Source organism: Sinocyclocheilus anshuiensis, unplaced genomic scaffold (assembly GCF_001515605.1).
Source record: "Sinocyclocheilus anshuiensis isolate Anshui unplaced genomic scaffold, SAMN03320099.WGS_v1.1 scaffold1487, whole genome shotgun sequence".
Lineage (NCBI taxonomy): Eukaryota > Metazoa > Chordata > Actinopteri > Cypriniformes > Cyprinidae > Sinocyclocheilus > Sinocyclocheilus anshuiensis.
The window spans coordinates 135,074-152,459 of NW_015555817.1; the positions used below are offsets into that span (position 1 = coordinate 135,074).

The 17,386-nt window shown below is 38.9% G+C and overlaps 1 protein-coding gene across 1 annotated transcript; it reads right to left on the reverse strand.

Annotated features, from left to right (window-relative positions):
• Window positions 1-8,306: 8,306 nt before the first annotated feature.
• Window positions 8,307-10,282, reverse strand: LOC107675183 (brain-specific homeobox/POU domain protein 3-like). The gene is made up of 2 exons (XM_016469440.1): window positions 10,001-10,282; window positions 8,307-9,579 (listed from the first exon to the last, which is right to left on the reverse strand). Exons 1-2 carry the CDS (start codon window positions 10,118-10,120, stop codon window positions 8,647-8,649), a joined length of 1,053 nt encoding a protein of 350 aa, XP_016324926.1. The 5' UTR covers window positions 10,121-10,282; the 3' UTR covers window positions 8,307-8,646.
• Window positions 10,283-17,386: the final 7,104 nt, after the last annotated feature.

Below are 17,386 nucleotides of genomic sequence, written 5' to 3' on the forward strand. Positions count from 1 at the left end.
ACACAAATAAACCATATTGTCGCAATCGTATGTTTAATGTCTTCATGTTTCCAAACGTTTCTGTTTTCTGTGAAAACAGCTGTTTTCGTACAGCGATAGCTGGACGCTTTTGTCCATATTAGGGATTTCCTCATACGACTTTCTGCGCGACAGCGCCCTCCGGCTTCGAGTATGAATGACACACACACTGCACGGAGTGTTTAGCGCTCCTTGATGTTCATCTCTCCTTATTCTGGGTCCGAATAAAACATCAGATCATGCACAGACTATCCTCTAACCTAGTGACAATTAACGCTCAATTTCAGCTCCTTGTATTGAATATGCTACAGGAGATTTGAAGAGGGTTTCCTCCTCTGTGTGATACCCCATTATGCTTAGGGAATTCCACACGCCTAATCCTAGTCTTTTCAAAAGGGGGATTTTTATTAGCGCGCACAAAATTCAGGAAAGGTGTGCCAAGGGCTGTTTAAATTTTCATGGCAAACCAACAGACTTTCACGCTCTCCGTAGCCTCAACAGGTCGTTGAGTAAATCTCCAGTGGATGTCCAAGCAAATACACTTACTAAAATGAACTGGATCCTGTCCAGTCAAATCTTTAAAGGGTCTGCATGTCAGATTTGATTTCCACATAATTCTCAATCCAGACATTCGATTTTGAGAACTCTCTGCCACTGTGTTTTGTCAAATCCGTGCAGTGTATGTCTGGACTTTCTGTGTAGCTACATACATTTTTACAAACAATGAAGGCATTGCTGATGATTTCCTCTCCAAACATGCCCAGAGCTCGAGTAATTACAGAGAACGTCAAATCCTTTAGTCATCGCTGATTTTCATTAATAGATAGCGTGCTCATTAATCCGACTGTTCATGCACTTATTAGCGCTCATCAATTCATTATTCATGGCCTGAGTGAATACAAAGAGAGCGAGCGTCTGTGTAGGACAACGTGGCCAGCAGCTAGAGGCGTCCTCGATTTCTGTTCCTTCTACAAATAGCCTACGTTTCCAGAAATACCAGCACTGTCAGAGCTGGACGGAACCCCCACGACTCGGTTCTTTAGTATTGCGTATTGTCCTCACATACCGACAGGTATAAGCACACACTGGCCCCGCAATGCCGAGGGTAAAATGTGAATTCATTGTGGAACGCTTGTTGGTAATTCTGTTAACAAAAGGTATCCTTAGAAGGAATTAAATATTTATTCGTTCTATGAATAACAATTGGTTAGGGACGACTGGCTGTGTTTACTCTGTATGGCACATTTGGCTGCGCCTATCTGTTAGCAGAGTCGAGCAAGAGATGTGTGTGAAAGAGGAGAGCAGAGTTTAAATTGATCACCGTTCCTGTAAAACTTGCGTGTGATTGCAGCGTATAATTAGGACCGCGTTCGCAGCTTCGGTCTAATTGCTTGGCGCTGTTACAGAATGGTTTGTATAGTCTGTGTTTAATTATAAGTAGGCCTATACAATTTATTCTGACGCTCATATTACAGGGGAATATCTTATTTTGTTCAAGTAGTGTAAATTTTACAAACTGTTGTACTACGGTTTTTATGGATGCAATGGAGAGAATTTCAGAAAAACATCTTGGAAAACAGCCTTTTCAAACGGTTTAATTTGTTATAACATTTATTCGATTTCCTGGAATAAGAATGTCAAGATTCAAGTGGATTTTCGTATAATAAATGTTGGTTTGGATGGAAGTCACGTTATTTTTAATGGTAAAGATATATTTCACTTTTTTGAGGAATATTTTAATAATGCTTATACTTGCTAACCCGAAAAGCAGCTTGCAGCCATTTGACATTTTACATACATAGATACACGCATACATAACTCCAGAATTAAAAGAATCAAATACTGACCATCATACAGTTCTATAATCTTAAAAATAAATGTCATTTCCGATCATCAAACTCTCACTATGCCTGGCAGAAATGTATTAAATACAGAAAAATATTTATTTATTTAAAGTAATCTGCTCTCTAAAAGGTTGCCGTGATACTGGCGGCAATATTCTAATTCAATCAAATGAAACCCGTAAACTTCATAGTTTATTTATTTAGTTATTAGTTAAAGTTAGATCTAAGTTAATAGGAAAATAGTGCAACGTGAATATATCTAATTGTAACATTTTAACTTTCCCTTTATTTATTTATTTATTTTTTTTAAATCTTACATTTAAGGAAAATAATCTTTTATATTAAAAATGATTGCAGTTAAAAAACAAGCTGCTACTTTTAAATACTGTAAATCTAAAAGCACACATCTTGCACTGCGGAAGCAAACGTGGTTGCGTTAATTATCATATTTCTCGTGTTAAGGTGTTTGCCTTCCTCGCTCTTAATTACTACGAACTCCAGATAACTGAGCTGAGTGGAGCTGGCGGAGGTTGAAAACACTGGTTAAGCAAATTGGTATTTACATGTATACTCGCTGGCCTTCTTGCCTTGCATTATTCATTGCCGATCCAAAAAAAACGCTGCACTTCAAGCCGGGGTTCTGCAGCAGGCGGACATGAGGCCTGTCTGCAGGGAAGTGCAGAAATGTAGGGCAGAGAATGTGGTCCGTGCACAGCACTCATCCGCCGACTATTTCACCCTCACTGGTCAGTCTATGAAGACTGATCAAAGATTCTTTCTTTAAATGTACACTATATACTTAAGTGAAAATCTATGTTAAATGGCAACCTTAAACTTTAAATACTAAAGTAAGTATTTCTTTCTAATTTTTAAACTCTTTATTTTGCCATAATTTTAAGAACCTGTCCTATTACCTCTAGTGTCTTTGATGCATACATTTCGTAGCATGTACTTGAGGTGCATCTTCAAAAATATCCACCGTCAGTGTATTTAATTTCATTAATTTTGTACCTCAGCTAAACGAATGTGTTTAACTGGTGTCCGGCTACAAACGGGATTTTATTTTGTAGTACCGGACCGTGCTAGGGTATCTTGTCAGTTTAAAATAAATTATGTATGGGACATGATTAGAAGCTTATACGCATTACTTTGAACATATTTCTTTGAATTAAATGTGAGAAATTCATTTTATCTGTTTTGATTTACATATGAAGTGGAATTATTTCATCAGCATGGACGTATAGATCTAATAACTGATCTCCTTTTGATTTTTTTTTTGACGTTTGTGTACATTTATACTTTGAACATTAGGCCTAATACTCAAACTAATACACATATTAGCATCATATTGAATATAAATGTTTTTATCATATTTTTGTATACTTTCTAGACGTTCTCGTCGTCACTTTCGATTGTTAACAATATAATGCAGTTATTTATTTACGTGTATATAGAAAATATTTCATTAGTTTATAATACCGACTTGTACTTAATCAGTTGTTTTAATTTTGGTAATTTTGTAGATATATATATATTTCTTATTTGATATTTATTAAGAAGACTACACGTGTCCTGACAATTTTTTGATTGAATACGAGAATGCATTTACCCAAGCGAAGGGAAGTATACAAATTTTTTAAAGAGATTTGCCTTGAGATGTTTGTTTTAAATTATTGAACAAAATGAATACTGTTATAATTTAGACTTTTTCAGCACTGCTTTCTGAAATTAACTTTGAACGAGGAGCTGTCCGAGGTCCTGAAGAAATAGAGCATTAACCCTGCAGCAGTAAAGAAAACTGCCTAACAAATAACTAAATTAATAAATTGTTAGTAACGTAGGAAAAGCAACAGTCTCTGAGTACTTAACTTTACATTTACATTTTTTATCCAAAGTGACTTACATTGCATTCAAGGCACACATTTATTATTTCTTGAATTGTTATATCCTAAGTGCAATTATTATACAATAACATTTTCCATTAATTAATTAATGTATTAATTATTATTATTATTATCTCTCTAACTGTTCCGCTGTGTGTCGGAATGAGCACGCGTTGTTGTGGGGAAGCATCCTGCACCGGAGGAGCAGCATATATCGTCATTAAAAATCATGCTTCCCACGCCTTAACTCTTCAGCACTCGTAATGCAGGCGTGAGGATTTTAGTGTGTTCTCATGAAGTCTCCAATATCCATCATGGGTCAATGAGGGCATAAACACGAATCTTAACCAATGAGGAGTTTTATCAGATTACGTTTTATTATTTAGATTGCTTACAAGCAATTTAAGGGTGGATGCATTTGTCTTAGCTGCATCTCTTTGCGGTAGATTTTCCCCTTTTTGTTTAGCCTTAAACTTGTTGATTTTCCTTTATTTTTAACTTCTTATGAAACACCATATTCGTCATATTCAGACAAGATGAAGCTTCATGGGTTTATGTTTATATAGATTAACGGGGATTGATCTGTTATAGAATATTTGATTTGCATACCATTTAGAAGAGCGAAGAACATAAGATTAAAAATCCGAAATAGTTTTTGCAAGAGTGATAGCCTACGTAGTTCTCAACTCAAAAAGCCATGACATTCTTAACATTATTTTATACATTTTATTGTCTCACATTTCGGCCTCTATCCCAAGGGATGAATAGAATATCCCTCTATTAAATGTGTTTAATCTATAATTGTTTTTAACTACGTATATATATATATATATATATATATTCTGGATCTGCATCATGGCACATACATCATAAAAGCTTAATTTACATATTTTACAGTAGGTTAGTGTTTATGTTGCATATTACATCTAAACATAATAAAACTATAACAGCGTTCTTAGACAAGCTGGACAAGAGCCAATTTACATGAGAGTTAGATATTGTACTCTGCTTTGATTGTTTTGATGGTCTACACTCTTAAAAATAAAGGTGCTTCACGATGCCATAGAAGAACATTTTTGTCTAAAGTCAGTTTGTCTCGGCGCCAAATATTCTGAGTTCCCAGTGCCTCTTTTGATCATCTCCAGCTGCTTCGGTCATTCATTAGGCTTGATTAAGTATACAAGATTCTTAATTACAACATCCATGTTTTAATTCTTGTCGAATATGCATTATTCCAGTCTGTCCTATGGCATGCTCATGAGAAATCAAATTACCGTTATATATTTAATCCGCTGCTACTCAAACCAAAGACAGCAAGTGTTACAAAGATTCCCTTGTTCACCTTGTCAGGACCAATTTGAGTTGCTCTCCCTGTCACCTTCATTTTCATTTTCAGTTTCGCCATTGCTTATTTTCATAACCAGGGATCTTTAAGCACAAAATCCGCACCAATCGCCGATCAAAAACCAGCTCAGACCACACGTTAGGCGCTTTAGTAAGCTTGTGCTTTTCTCAACGTGAGAACTCTGATATCTTGAACGCTGTATTGGGCTTATATATTAACGCGCTTGATAAATATTGCATTGTACTGATTTAGAGCTTCCAGTGCCGGAGGTGTGATCTGATCGCCAAGCAAACACACGCGGATGGAAACACCGAGGGAGGTTTATTTACTCGCTGACTCTGCTCACAGTCGGGCTACAAGACAGGGGCTTAAAGCCTGAGAAAGAAATGAAACGTTACTGCAGTAATTCTCAATCTTTCTGCTAACGCCCGCGACTAGGCTAATTCTTTCGCCGAGCAATGGACTGAGCCGATCGAACGGGCCTTGTTGCTGCAATGTTTGTGAGGAAAGAGGGAGCCATAGTCATGTACCAGAGAGCTGATTCTCCAAGGCCCTCAGTCGAGCTGCACTCAAGACTCTGGCTTCATTAAAAATTCATACGCAGCGCTTGGCCAAGGTCTATTTATGAAAATGCGCTTTCCGCTCCATGGAAAACACAAGACTGTAAGGAACCATGGGGAGGAATGTAAATCTAAGAGCGGAATTATATACACTTACACATATTTTTCACTCCAGCTGCATTTTACAAAATAAAGTCACCAGTGCCACATTGAAAATATTGCCTCACATTTGACGTCTATATGTTCCGTGGCTTCCACCGTTGATGAATTATGTAGATGATTTGGTGAGAGCTAGGCCTATGCAAATCCTCAATGTTGGGCACATTTGAATAGGCTACCGTATACCAGATTTGTCTCGCACTTTTCAAGAAATTAATGTTTCCAAATGCGAGAAACAATTGTAGTGTGATTTCCTTTCATTATGAATAAACGACTTATGCTGATAAAAACCCGCTATAGCCTACTGATACAATGCTGTCACAATATTATAATAACAATCATTGTGTTATGCACTATAAAATGCGTTTTTTAAATCTCAAATAAGTTTTTTACTGCCTTCAATCTTTAAAGACGTGGGACGGAACGAATCTGATTTGCATAACATGTCTCTTGCCTTTTAAATTCAGCCGGATACGCAAAAAGAAACGTTGACCTTCAGTATGTACATTATTCAAATCAAACAATCGACGCACACTGTCGTGGGAATGGGCTTTACCACACGCATCTACACAGCAGCGCTGTTTTCTGTGATTTTTTTTTTTTGGGGGGATGAATTCTATTTTAATAAGAATCTCAAATCTTTTTGCGCTCGTGTCTTATTATATAGGCTATAGATTAATTATTTATATATAGTACTCGAAATCTTCATATATATTTTCAGAAATTTATATATAGTCTATTTTTATAGCATATAATAGGCCTAGGCTATTTTGCTTACAAACGACAAAAAAAAAAAAATGATTCGGGTTTTTCTTCGCCACACTTTGTTTTTAAGACTGATTCGGACAGACTTTAAAAAAAAAACGTTTTACATTCCACACTCTAAAAAATGCTGGGTTAAATACAACCCAGCGCTGGGTAAAATATGGACAAAACCAGCGATTGGGTTGTTTTGACCCAGCGGTGGGGTTTGAGGATAATTATTGAGTTTACTAATCTCCAAGAGGGAAAGGACAAGAACTGTTGTTGTACAACATGAACCATCAGTTCAGCAATAGGATATCTTCCTCTTAACAAACACTTGCAAAATCAATAGTATCATAACACTTCATATTTATTATTCATACATAACGAGTTTTACGGACTCAAAACCACCTGCTGGACGCCAGAGTGAGCCCGGATTTAACAAATCTTGAGATAAGCGAAATTGTCTTCCTGTTACAGTGATGATGCCCGACTAATTGCGTAACATAGGTCTACCAGAAACATTAATGACGTTCGGAGTTGCCTCATAGACGATGTAGCCTATTTAATTGCGCTTGTAAAACTTTGTTAAGGGTTTGTTTTAATTCGTTTAAGCTGGGCTAACATCATGGACAAACTATACCGATTATTTAAATAAACTACAGAGATGTTACTAAAATGAATCATCAGTTCATTCGTTACTATTACGATAATCGAATTCTTTAGTTTGCTGTGTAATAGCTACACGCCAAATTATCGCGTTGCTTATATTAGGCATAATGACAGCAACAACAGGAACGATAACAAAAATCATGATAATCGTGAAAGTTGTAGGTTACATTTTGGTTTACCTGAAATTATCTCACACGTTTATTATTATTATTTGTAGTTATTGTTATATTAAGCAAAATAAATAAAGAATAATACAGCAAGTTCAGGGACATAACACACACTGCAGTACCTGAGGTAAGACGTGCATGGTTTATTGAAATTTCTGTCGCGTACACAGACACAGTTAAGCACACTTTCACAAATGAAACGTGTGGTATTCAAAATAAATTAAGCTCAAATAAATAAGTAAACAACAAAATCAATAACGTAGAAATATAAATAGGCCAAACAAATAAGAAATCGGAATCATATCTACAAAGTGCAATGAATGTCTGAATATGTTATGAAATGTTCCCATTTACAAACTTAGTGTAGTAATAATTATAATAATTATTATATTAATCATAATAATTTAAGTGAGGACGTACAGTAGAAGGGGCTAGTCACAAAATAATTCTTAAATAATGTGATTGTCAAAGCATCGTTGAAGTGAAATTGTGAAATAAGTGAAATAGTTGCAACACACAACGCTTCGTGTTTTCTATCTATTTTACCCAAAATGTGTCAAAAACGAAAAGTCTAGTTTTATGCCCTATTTCCAAAATGACCATGAATGTGTCAAGACGTCAGGAATCATGAGGTAGACACATAAAAGTATATTAAGTATGTCCGTGTGTATAGGTGCGTTCGCCTGTGCGTGTTCTCTCTTATTGCAATACATTAAAATGAATGGAAAATTCAAACGATAAATGAACACTTAACGTCTTGCAAAACCATGCAATGGATCACAGCAGAACCTTCATGATTTTCTTCTGGAGCATATAGAATAACACTAAAGTTTCTAGAATGGGACATCTTTTGCACAACAGCGTTTTTATCTTTCTTTCTTTTCATCCTTAAAAAAGAATTTTGATGTGTTCTTCACACAAAGAGGTGCAGTGTATTCACAGATATGTACACAGATGAATATAAAAGAGTTGTTTTGAGTTAAGAGAATAATCATTATTATTCAATTCTCGATTTGTACAATGATTTCAACGTTTAGTTGGTGTTGGTTTTCCTCTCGTCCTCCGTCTTCCAGAGCGCGTTTTTCTTGACATTTTGTCACGACAAACTTCTGGCACACTTTCTGTCTCTGGGATGTTGCCGCCCAGCTCCCATTCCAGTGTGGCAAGCGTTTCGCCTCAGCCTCGGAAGAGTTTTGTCGGCTCTGTTCACTCTTATGTCTGATGGTTGAGTTTATTTAAATACATCATTCTGGCCTAGTGCGTAGCCGAAAACTTCATCCGTTTCTGCTTTTGCCTTTGATTACAAAACCACACGCGGACCACGTTTTTTTTCAGTTCCAGTTTCTCGGCAATGGCAGCGATTTTCTCCGACGAGGGTCTGGGCTGCACGGCAAAGTAAGCCTCCAGCGACCGCTTCTCTGGAGCAGCGATAGAAGTGCGTTTTCTCTTTTTGTCCCCGCCGTTAAAAATCTCCGGCTTGGCCATTTTCTCTCTCTGAGCCCGTTCTGCCTCCTCCAACCACGCTTCCAGGATAGGCTTAAGGGCCACCATGTTATTGTGGGACAAAGTGAGAGACTCGAACCGACAGATAGTACTCTGGCTCAGGCAGCCAACCCCGGGGATTTTAAGATTGGCTAACGCCGAGCCCACGTCGGCCTGCGTGACCCCGAGTTTGATCCGCCTCTGCTTGAAGCGCTCGGCGAAAGACTCCAGCTCACGCGGATCAGGCTCGGAGTCTCCACCGCCGCCCAGAGAGGTGTGCGAGCCCAGGCTGTGGTGGTGCATGTTCATACTTTGCGGGTGGTGGTGGTGGTGGTGGTGGGGGTGGTGATGATGCTGCATGTGGTTGATTGCTGACATGTGTGAATGCGGGTGGGAAGCGGTGGAGCAAACGTCGGAGCCCGGCATGCCTCCGAGAGAGATGCCGGGGGTGAGGTGGTCGAGCATGTCGCCCTCCAGGCCCTGGGTCGGCTGGTGGTGGGGATGATGGTGGTGAGAAGTCAGCACAGACGGGTGATGAAGGTGCCCAGAAGAGGACGTGGGCGTGCAGGTCATGCTCGTCATGGTGTGGTAGGTGGCATCTGGCTTGAACGGATGACTCTTTTGAGCGACGATGTCCACCGCCGCCAGCGCCTCGGCTCTCTGGAGCAGGGTCTCATCAAAGCCGGCAAAGATGTTACCCTGCAGCTATATGACAGAGAGCAAGCGTAAATATCAATGGCAAACTCCAGCCTGCCAGTTTTGAGTTGCCCAATTTGAAAGAAAACGTACAACTAGATTACGCGCAGCCTGCGTTTTGGTTTTACAATAAAAAGTTTTATAGAATTGAGACACTTATTGCAAATAATGTCTAATTTCTAAATAAAGTGCTGCTTTTGTGTTGTAAATTGTCTAATATTCTGTTTAAAAAACGTATTAAAATAAAGGTATAAGTGCAAGAGTTATTTTTGGTCGAAAGTTTATCAAACAGACTGCATTTACACCAACAAAACCGATGCACTTCTATTTTTATCACACGGAGAAAAAGTTTTAACAACTACAATTAAAACGCAAATGACTGCGGTGATAATGAATCGCAAAGAAACACAAGATGAAATATTGAACTTACCGAGGACGTGGGCAAACATGCTCGTCGGATAGCCTCAGAACTGGAATGTAGAGGTGTGTATTTAGGTTCGTGCAAAATCGGATGCATACTAAACGGCTGTTTGCTATTCATGGACATCATTATGGCAGAGGTGAGAGAGGGTCGTTTCTCGTCTTTCTCGTTTACCCCCGCTTTGGCCCAAGCAGAGTGTCTACCTTGAAGAACAAGGACAATCTGTATGGTCAATTTGAAAAGCTATGCCTGAGAAGTCTTCTTTTCTGGCTGAGCTGTAGCCAGGTGCGAGCTGTCAATGTCTGTGATACAGTAGGAATTTACGCAGGCACCTAAAATATAACGCTGTCTCCTTTAGCCCCGCCTAGATAGGTACAGGTCCCGCCCAACTACTATTACAGTACCCTTAAATGTTATTGGTAAGTTTGGGATGCGAACCCGCCTCTGGAGTTTCTGGTCTCGTCCCCCATCGTGTGCGCTTGGGCAGAGAAGGCGTGGCTTTAGCGCTGAGACTCTCATGGTGCGTTTTCATTGGTGCTGTGATTTTGACAGGTTGCACTAGATTGGTTGTATTGAACACTGCGATCTTTATGTGCACATGCTCTTAGTTTAAATGTCTGTCACCATATCTATATTGTTAGGATCCTGGTAAATAATAGTTTAAAGATTCAAATATAAAATAGTAATGTTATTAGCTATACATTTTATCATATATTTTTCTTTGTATACATTTTTACTAATTTATTAACTTTTATCATCGTTTGTCACACAAACTGATAAAATGTCTTTAAACGGACGCTTTGAAGAAGTTTTGGATAAAAACACCTGCCAAGTAAATAAATATAAAAATAAATGTAATAATGTAGAGATTTGTGTGTGTGTGTGTGTGTGTGTGTGTGTGTGTGTGTATATATTCTTTGAATGAATGAATGAATGAATGAATGAATGAATATATACAAGTTCTATGTATTTGTCTTAAGATAATTTTTTGTTGTGTTGTGTGAGTCAAGTGACGTTTTTTCTTCATGTGGCCAGCCTTAACAATTTGGTACATGAATTAATTATTGTTCATTTACTTTGTGGTATGCACCACAATATGGATTCTCAAATAGAGCATAAACAGGCTGGGATGATAAGAGCCCATGTACAATTAAATATTGATAAAAAAACACAGGTCAAAAAAAAAATGAAAGCAGTCAATCAAATACCTCTGATAAATGAAATGCTGGTGCCACTATCCATTTGCTTGAATGAATGAATGGATTAAAGAAAAAGTGTGGTTAAAAAAAACAACCAAATGCTTGCAGTAGATAAAAAGTCTTGGTTCAGTGAATAGATCACATTACCCTTCACGCAGTGAAGCTGCTAACTTGGGAACTTCATTATTGGAACTTGACTATTTGATTAGCACCTCTTCAAAATGGGTTGTGTGTTGCGCAGGTTTTGTTGGTAGTGCATGCAAGCTGCTCTGCTTTGACTTGTATAGAACCCACATATCTATCACTCTAATTGGTGCTGAAACCCCAGACACGGACAATAAAGGCCCACAATGGAAGGAGTCTCTGCGAGTGTGACTCGGAAACCTGAGATGCAGACGCAGATAGCAACATCGTCCCCTCGTGCCTTGCTCTCCGGCAAGGCCTTGGCACCCGCTCATCAAATATGCATCAATGCTGCCATCTCTCCCCTAGCAACCACTGTCACTGGGGACTCCAAATGCTGAGGGATGGACAGAGAGGCATAGCAAAAGTGACAGAACAGAGAGAGAGGCAGTCTGGAAAAGAGAAGAGGGCTCAAAGCGTGAACTTATACATGTAGATAGAGAGACAGACATGCAGCCGAGATGATACAAGCCATACTTGTTGAATTTGTTGAGTCGTTCCCTCTTTTTCTGTCGTTCCTTCTTTCTCTGTCAGACTGCCGACACTGAGTCGCAGTCATTTTCCTGATGAATGTTATTTTGCTCAAGGGCATGATCTATTAAAATTGATGTCATACTAACAAGAAACTACGCTTCTTCTACAAATCAAGTAATGTAGTTCCAACTACACAACCTTGCAATTCTGTTTGTGAAAGTTAATAGAAATTAAGGTTCCAGAAAAGACTAAATCATTAAACTATGTATAAACCATGTGTAATCCAAAAACGAACATTCTAGCATTATTTATGCATCCTTATCTTTTTTCCACAGAGTACAAACATTTCAGCACCCCCCCATACAATTAAAGTAAAATCAAGTCAAATGTCAAAACAACACTTTTTTTGTGAGCTTCTTGTGTTTACACTTTGAAATAATTATTATTTTTTTCTGCTGCCCTCTTCGATTTTTACTGTACACTGACCATTTAAATACTGCCAGACTTTGTGTTTGTGCATATGCAATGGGATGCAGTGTGGGTGTGGTGCTAGAGCTCTGAAGAGAGAGTGAAAGCAAGACATCACCACAAGTAAATATTTCTGGTACGTTAAGCAAATGGACAACTGCTCAGTGTGCACATGAGCGCATGTACCTCGCTTTCCTCTTTCTCCTTCATTTCTTTTTTCCATTCTTGCCACCTCAAGCCTCACCCATTTCGTCATTGGTGAATTATTGATAGCGTGTAAAATGTAACATTGTAGATATGTGACCATTCACCAAATCTGCGGGTTCACACTGTGGGGCTCACAGTGAGGAAGATGCTCACCTGGGAAATAACAGAAAACAGAAGCAAGCACGTGCCTCGGAGAGCTGCGCACAGTGGTTGTAAGGGTTTGCTGTTTTGGTTCCGTTCACTGAGGCTGAAAGAGCTCTTGATTTAAGTGATTTTGGTGGAATGAAAAAAAGGAGGGGCAGGTGGGGAGACTCGTACGTTGCCAGTCAGAGAGGAAAGTAAGCAGAAAGATGGGACCGAATGCGAACAGGAAAACATCATTACCTGATGGGGCAGTGGCCAAAAAGACATTAAAAATGAATGGCAGCCGACACAGATGGTAAGCTGACCTGGATGGGATGTGAAGCGTCGGTGGGAAGATTTGTATTTTTCTGTTCCACACTTCGAGAACAAATTCTCAGGTCCAGGCATGTTTCTCCATAGGGATTTCACTGTTCTAAATCAATTAAAACTGTTTACTCTTTAGCACTGATCTTTGCTTTCCCTTCCGATTCTGCAAAGATACAATCACTGGATCTTGCTAACCTTTTCTGGGCCTTGTCAAATTGTTTGGTGTAGTTGCTTTTCATGCCTCATTTCTAACTCCTTTCCCTGATTTCTTTCTTGGATTCCCTCCTGTGTGCACATACTATGATCCGCATCCTTTCTTTGGCACCCCGTCATTCTCTTCGCACCATTCCACTGTTATCTGCCATTCGCCGCCCAAACGGGATGGGCCGCACTGGATCAATAGATTAACTGAGTGGTTATGAATTATGCAGAAGAGCCCTACAGCAGTTGAACGTAAAGAGCTTGTGCTCTTGAATTGGCGTGTAAAAGCTAAGTACAGGCCTTGGCACCCGCTCATCAAATATGCATCAATGCTGCCATCTCTCCCCTAGCAACCACTGTCACTGGGGACTCCAAATGCTGAGGGATGGACAGAGAGGCATAGCAAAAGTGACAGAACAGAGAGAGAGGCAGTCTGGAAAAGAGAAGAGGGCTCAAAGCGTGAACTTATACATGTAGATAGAGAGACAGACATGCAGCCGAGATGATACAAGCCATACTTGTTGAATTTGTTGAGTCGTTCCCTCTTTTTCTGTCGTTCCTTCTTTCTCTGTCAGACTGCCGACACTGAGTCGCAGTCATTTTCCTGATGAGTTTTCTGCAAACAAGCCTGGGGAAGTGCTTGATTATTGCTAATGGAACATTTTCCTCAATGAATATTAATGCTGAAATGGGGAATTGGTGGTATTGGCTGTTAGGATTCCTACTCCAGATGATAAGTTGAGGTGTTGAGACTGTTTGTTATTTTCTGTCATATATAGTTCATTGAAAATTAGAAAAGCAAAGATCTGTGGATACAATGACAAAACCCACAACACAACTTCAATTGTATTATGCATTGTTGGCGATAGTAACTAGCTAGCTACAAAATCTGTAGCTTGAACCACATTGGTTCAAAATATAGACAATTGACAACAATATAATGGTTAATAATGTCACGTAAGTGGTGGAATTATAACTTCTGCTAACTAATTGGTTCGAAATCAAATTGTTATCAGATTATGGCTGTAAATAACAAGTTATTTTTGTTCTCCGTTGTTCTGATTTGAATTGGCGTGTAAAAGCTAAGTACAGGCCTGTTTACTTGTTCTCCGGCATGCTGGGTGCTGCACTTCAAGACCCCCTCCTTAGCCAAGACCCCTGGGACCTTAGTCAGGTAAAAACAATGTGATGGCATTGATTGGGATGATTTGAACTCGATTGGAAAAAAAAATTAAAGTAGTTATAGGTTGATTTGCTTGAGCATGCATGTGTTACAATAACTGCAGTCTTGTTGAAAGTTTGCTCTCCGCGTCTTGTCACTCTCTTCTGAATCAAACCTCAGAGAAAACAGCTACAGCAATAGCATTAGTCTAATATTCCACCGCGCATGTAATTTTACATTTGCATACAATCAAACTTGGCGTCCCTCATGTTTTTTTTTGGTTCTACAACAGTAAAACAAAGGAGGGAAAAAATAAACAAGCAAAATGCTGTAAATATGGTAGTGAAAGCATATTCATGATATGTAAATCTCAATGTAGTTTTAGCCCACAGTGTTTTAGAGCAGTACAAAGAAAGATTTTCTGCATACGAGCAACTGTTTTCCAGAGAACACGTGTGACACATTGAGACAGATGTGTTGTGTGACTTTTACATAACCGTCAGCCGCTCGTTCAGATGCCAAATAAGAAGCTATGAAAAGAGGAAGAAGGCCAAAAGCTGAAACATTTGTCTTGGATCTCCTTTCTTCTTTATTTATTGAAATATTAATGTCTTTGCTTCAGGCCAAGTGTGTTTATGCATGCCGCTAGGAGCGTTGACCGAAATGCCGACTGATGCTCCCTCATTGATTTTTTTTTTTCATTGTGGGTGTATTTGTCTAAGTAGAGGCCGCCAGTCACCCTACCACCCTCCCCGTTCTCCTGCTCCTTCTGCTTTAACATGCGTTCCTCTTAAGTCCTGACCCCAGTCCTCTGCTTCATCTGCCCTTATTAGACTCTTCAAATGGTGCTGCTTTAACTCGGTGTGTCAGACACTTCAAAGGATGGCCGTGTAGATTGTTGGTTTGTTTGCAGTTGACTGTAGTGGAGTTTGTGTAAGGGATGTTGCAGACATGTTGGAATCTTTATGATGTGAGTAATGAGTTGAAAATAAGGAAATAAATAGTGGAAGAATGAGAAAGGCTGGAAGAGTACTTTCAAAAGCTCTGGTGGATATGAGATAACGTGCACATATGTTTATCTGTGCATGTCTTGTAGTTTTCTCCAATTAGAGAAAGTCACTTTAGAAGTTTAGGAACTTTTTCCATCATCTCAGATGTTTTGGGGCAAGCCTGAAAATTCAGGAAAAGTGTTTATCCACTTCTTTAAAAAGGAAGTTGTTCCATCAAATACAATTTTGCTCAAAGATTGTACGCCAGCCAGTTCAGAAACGCTATTAATCTTCCATGTCATAGTAATTAATATATTAAGAATGACCAACATTATTGTCACTGGTCCTAGATAATGAATATATATTGATATCGTCAAACCAGAGATATAGAATTTCTCAATTTAATAAGGTTAAATAGAAGCACTCATTTTCACATCAGTCAGCCTTAAAGCTAACTATGGAGTTTAGTTTCAGATACAACATACTCTGAAGGACTTGAGTTTTGTTTTGTGATTATAATATTATGCATGTATGTGTTTGTTATGTATGTTTTGTTGTTGTAAATAAAGTTGTTGATGCAAGAAAAAAAGTATTTATTGTATCATATGATGGGAACTGAAGTCTTTGTAACCCTGACCCCTCTTGTAATTGGCCTTGTGGTTCGAACCATGGTGTCTAGATGTATTCTAGCAGACACTTACATTTACACTTCTCTCTAATGATATGAGCAGTTGATGCCTAATTGTCCTTGTCCACATGTAGTATTTTCTCTGAGTAAAGGTAATGGCATTGAGGATCTTTGCAGGTGGCCTGCTGAGCAGCTCAACACCATGAGGAACATTGAAGAGCAGATTTCGAAGGCCTCTGGGGAACAGGGGGTGGGTTTGCATCGAGTAGGAGTGTTCGGGACCCCAGCTGGTGCAGGACGGGGTGCCATTGTGCTCCCCACCCTCCTCCCTGCAATGCTAACAGGATTAGGCTACGGAGAGCACCCTCTCCTCAAAACCCCAGGCTGTTCCTCGCATGTCCTGTCTGATCTGGGGTTTTAAGGAGCCCCTTGTCATGCTTTCAAAAGCCAGAAACCCGTCCCAGAGGGAGACTTTGAGACTCCATCTGAAGTACAAGTTAACAGCACACTGAATATGACTTTTGGATGTTACAGTTTTTCAGCATGGTCCAATGTTTGATCATGACTTGTAACCATGTTGAATAAGAAAGCTTAAACCAGCCTTGGATGCTTTGCTGGTCTAAACTCGTTTAAGATGGTCTTCCAACCTGGCCAACCTATGCTGATACGATAAATTTAAAGCTACCTGACAGGCAAGCCTGACCAGACTGGAAAATTTTGATTATATGAAAAAAAAAAAGAAAAAAAAAATTCAGTATAACAAATTGTAACTACAATGTGCTTATGTGAGATTTTAATTTGGTTATGATCCTTTAGATCATGAGACCATTCATTCAGGTGATTTTGACTGGTAGTATATGTACGAAAGAGGCCTATCAAGCGATAAACTCACTTTTGTGATAAGATAGGCAATTATTATTGTTATTATTAAAAGAAAAACAATTTAGGGCAAAATCCTTTACTAAATACACTGAATCTACAAATAGAGAATTTTCTTTTTTTTTTAAACAAGAAACTGACATTGTCACAAACCATCATTTTGGAGTAATTCATAGAATCTTTACAATGATAAAGAGCTGCATTTCTAAACCTGTGACTAACAAGTATGTCAAGCAATTCAGCAATGTTATAGAAAAGAATCTGAAAGCCATATTGGGTCAGTTTTACCCTGTTTATGCATTCTAAGGTTAAGATGTCATTTTCAGCACAAAATAAAACTTCTCCAAAGCTCCAATGTTGGTGCACACATGTCTTGAGCAAAGGCACAGACAAAAATGGATGCACACAAGTGTCCTGACCTTCTTTTCCCAGATCCTCCCCTGTGGACTTGAGCCTGACTTCACAATGAATCCCAAGCAGTGTGGCATTCATGTCACCACCGTGCAAAGACTCTCCATATCACTTTCTCACGCCAGATACCACACACACGCTCTA

What these genes read in the sequence shown, in the direction of transcription:
- LOC107675183 (XM_016469440.1), bottom strand. Translation starts at nt 10,120, where the DNA reads ATGATGTCCATGAATAGCAAACAGCCGTTTAGTATGCATCCGATTTTG. An exon ending in CATGTTTGCCCACGTCCTCG is followed by an intron (nt 9,580 to 10,000) that starts GTAAGTTCAATA and finishes TCTGTCATATAG; the next exon opens with CTGCAGGGTAACATCTTTGC.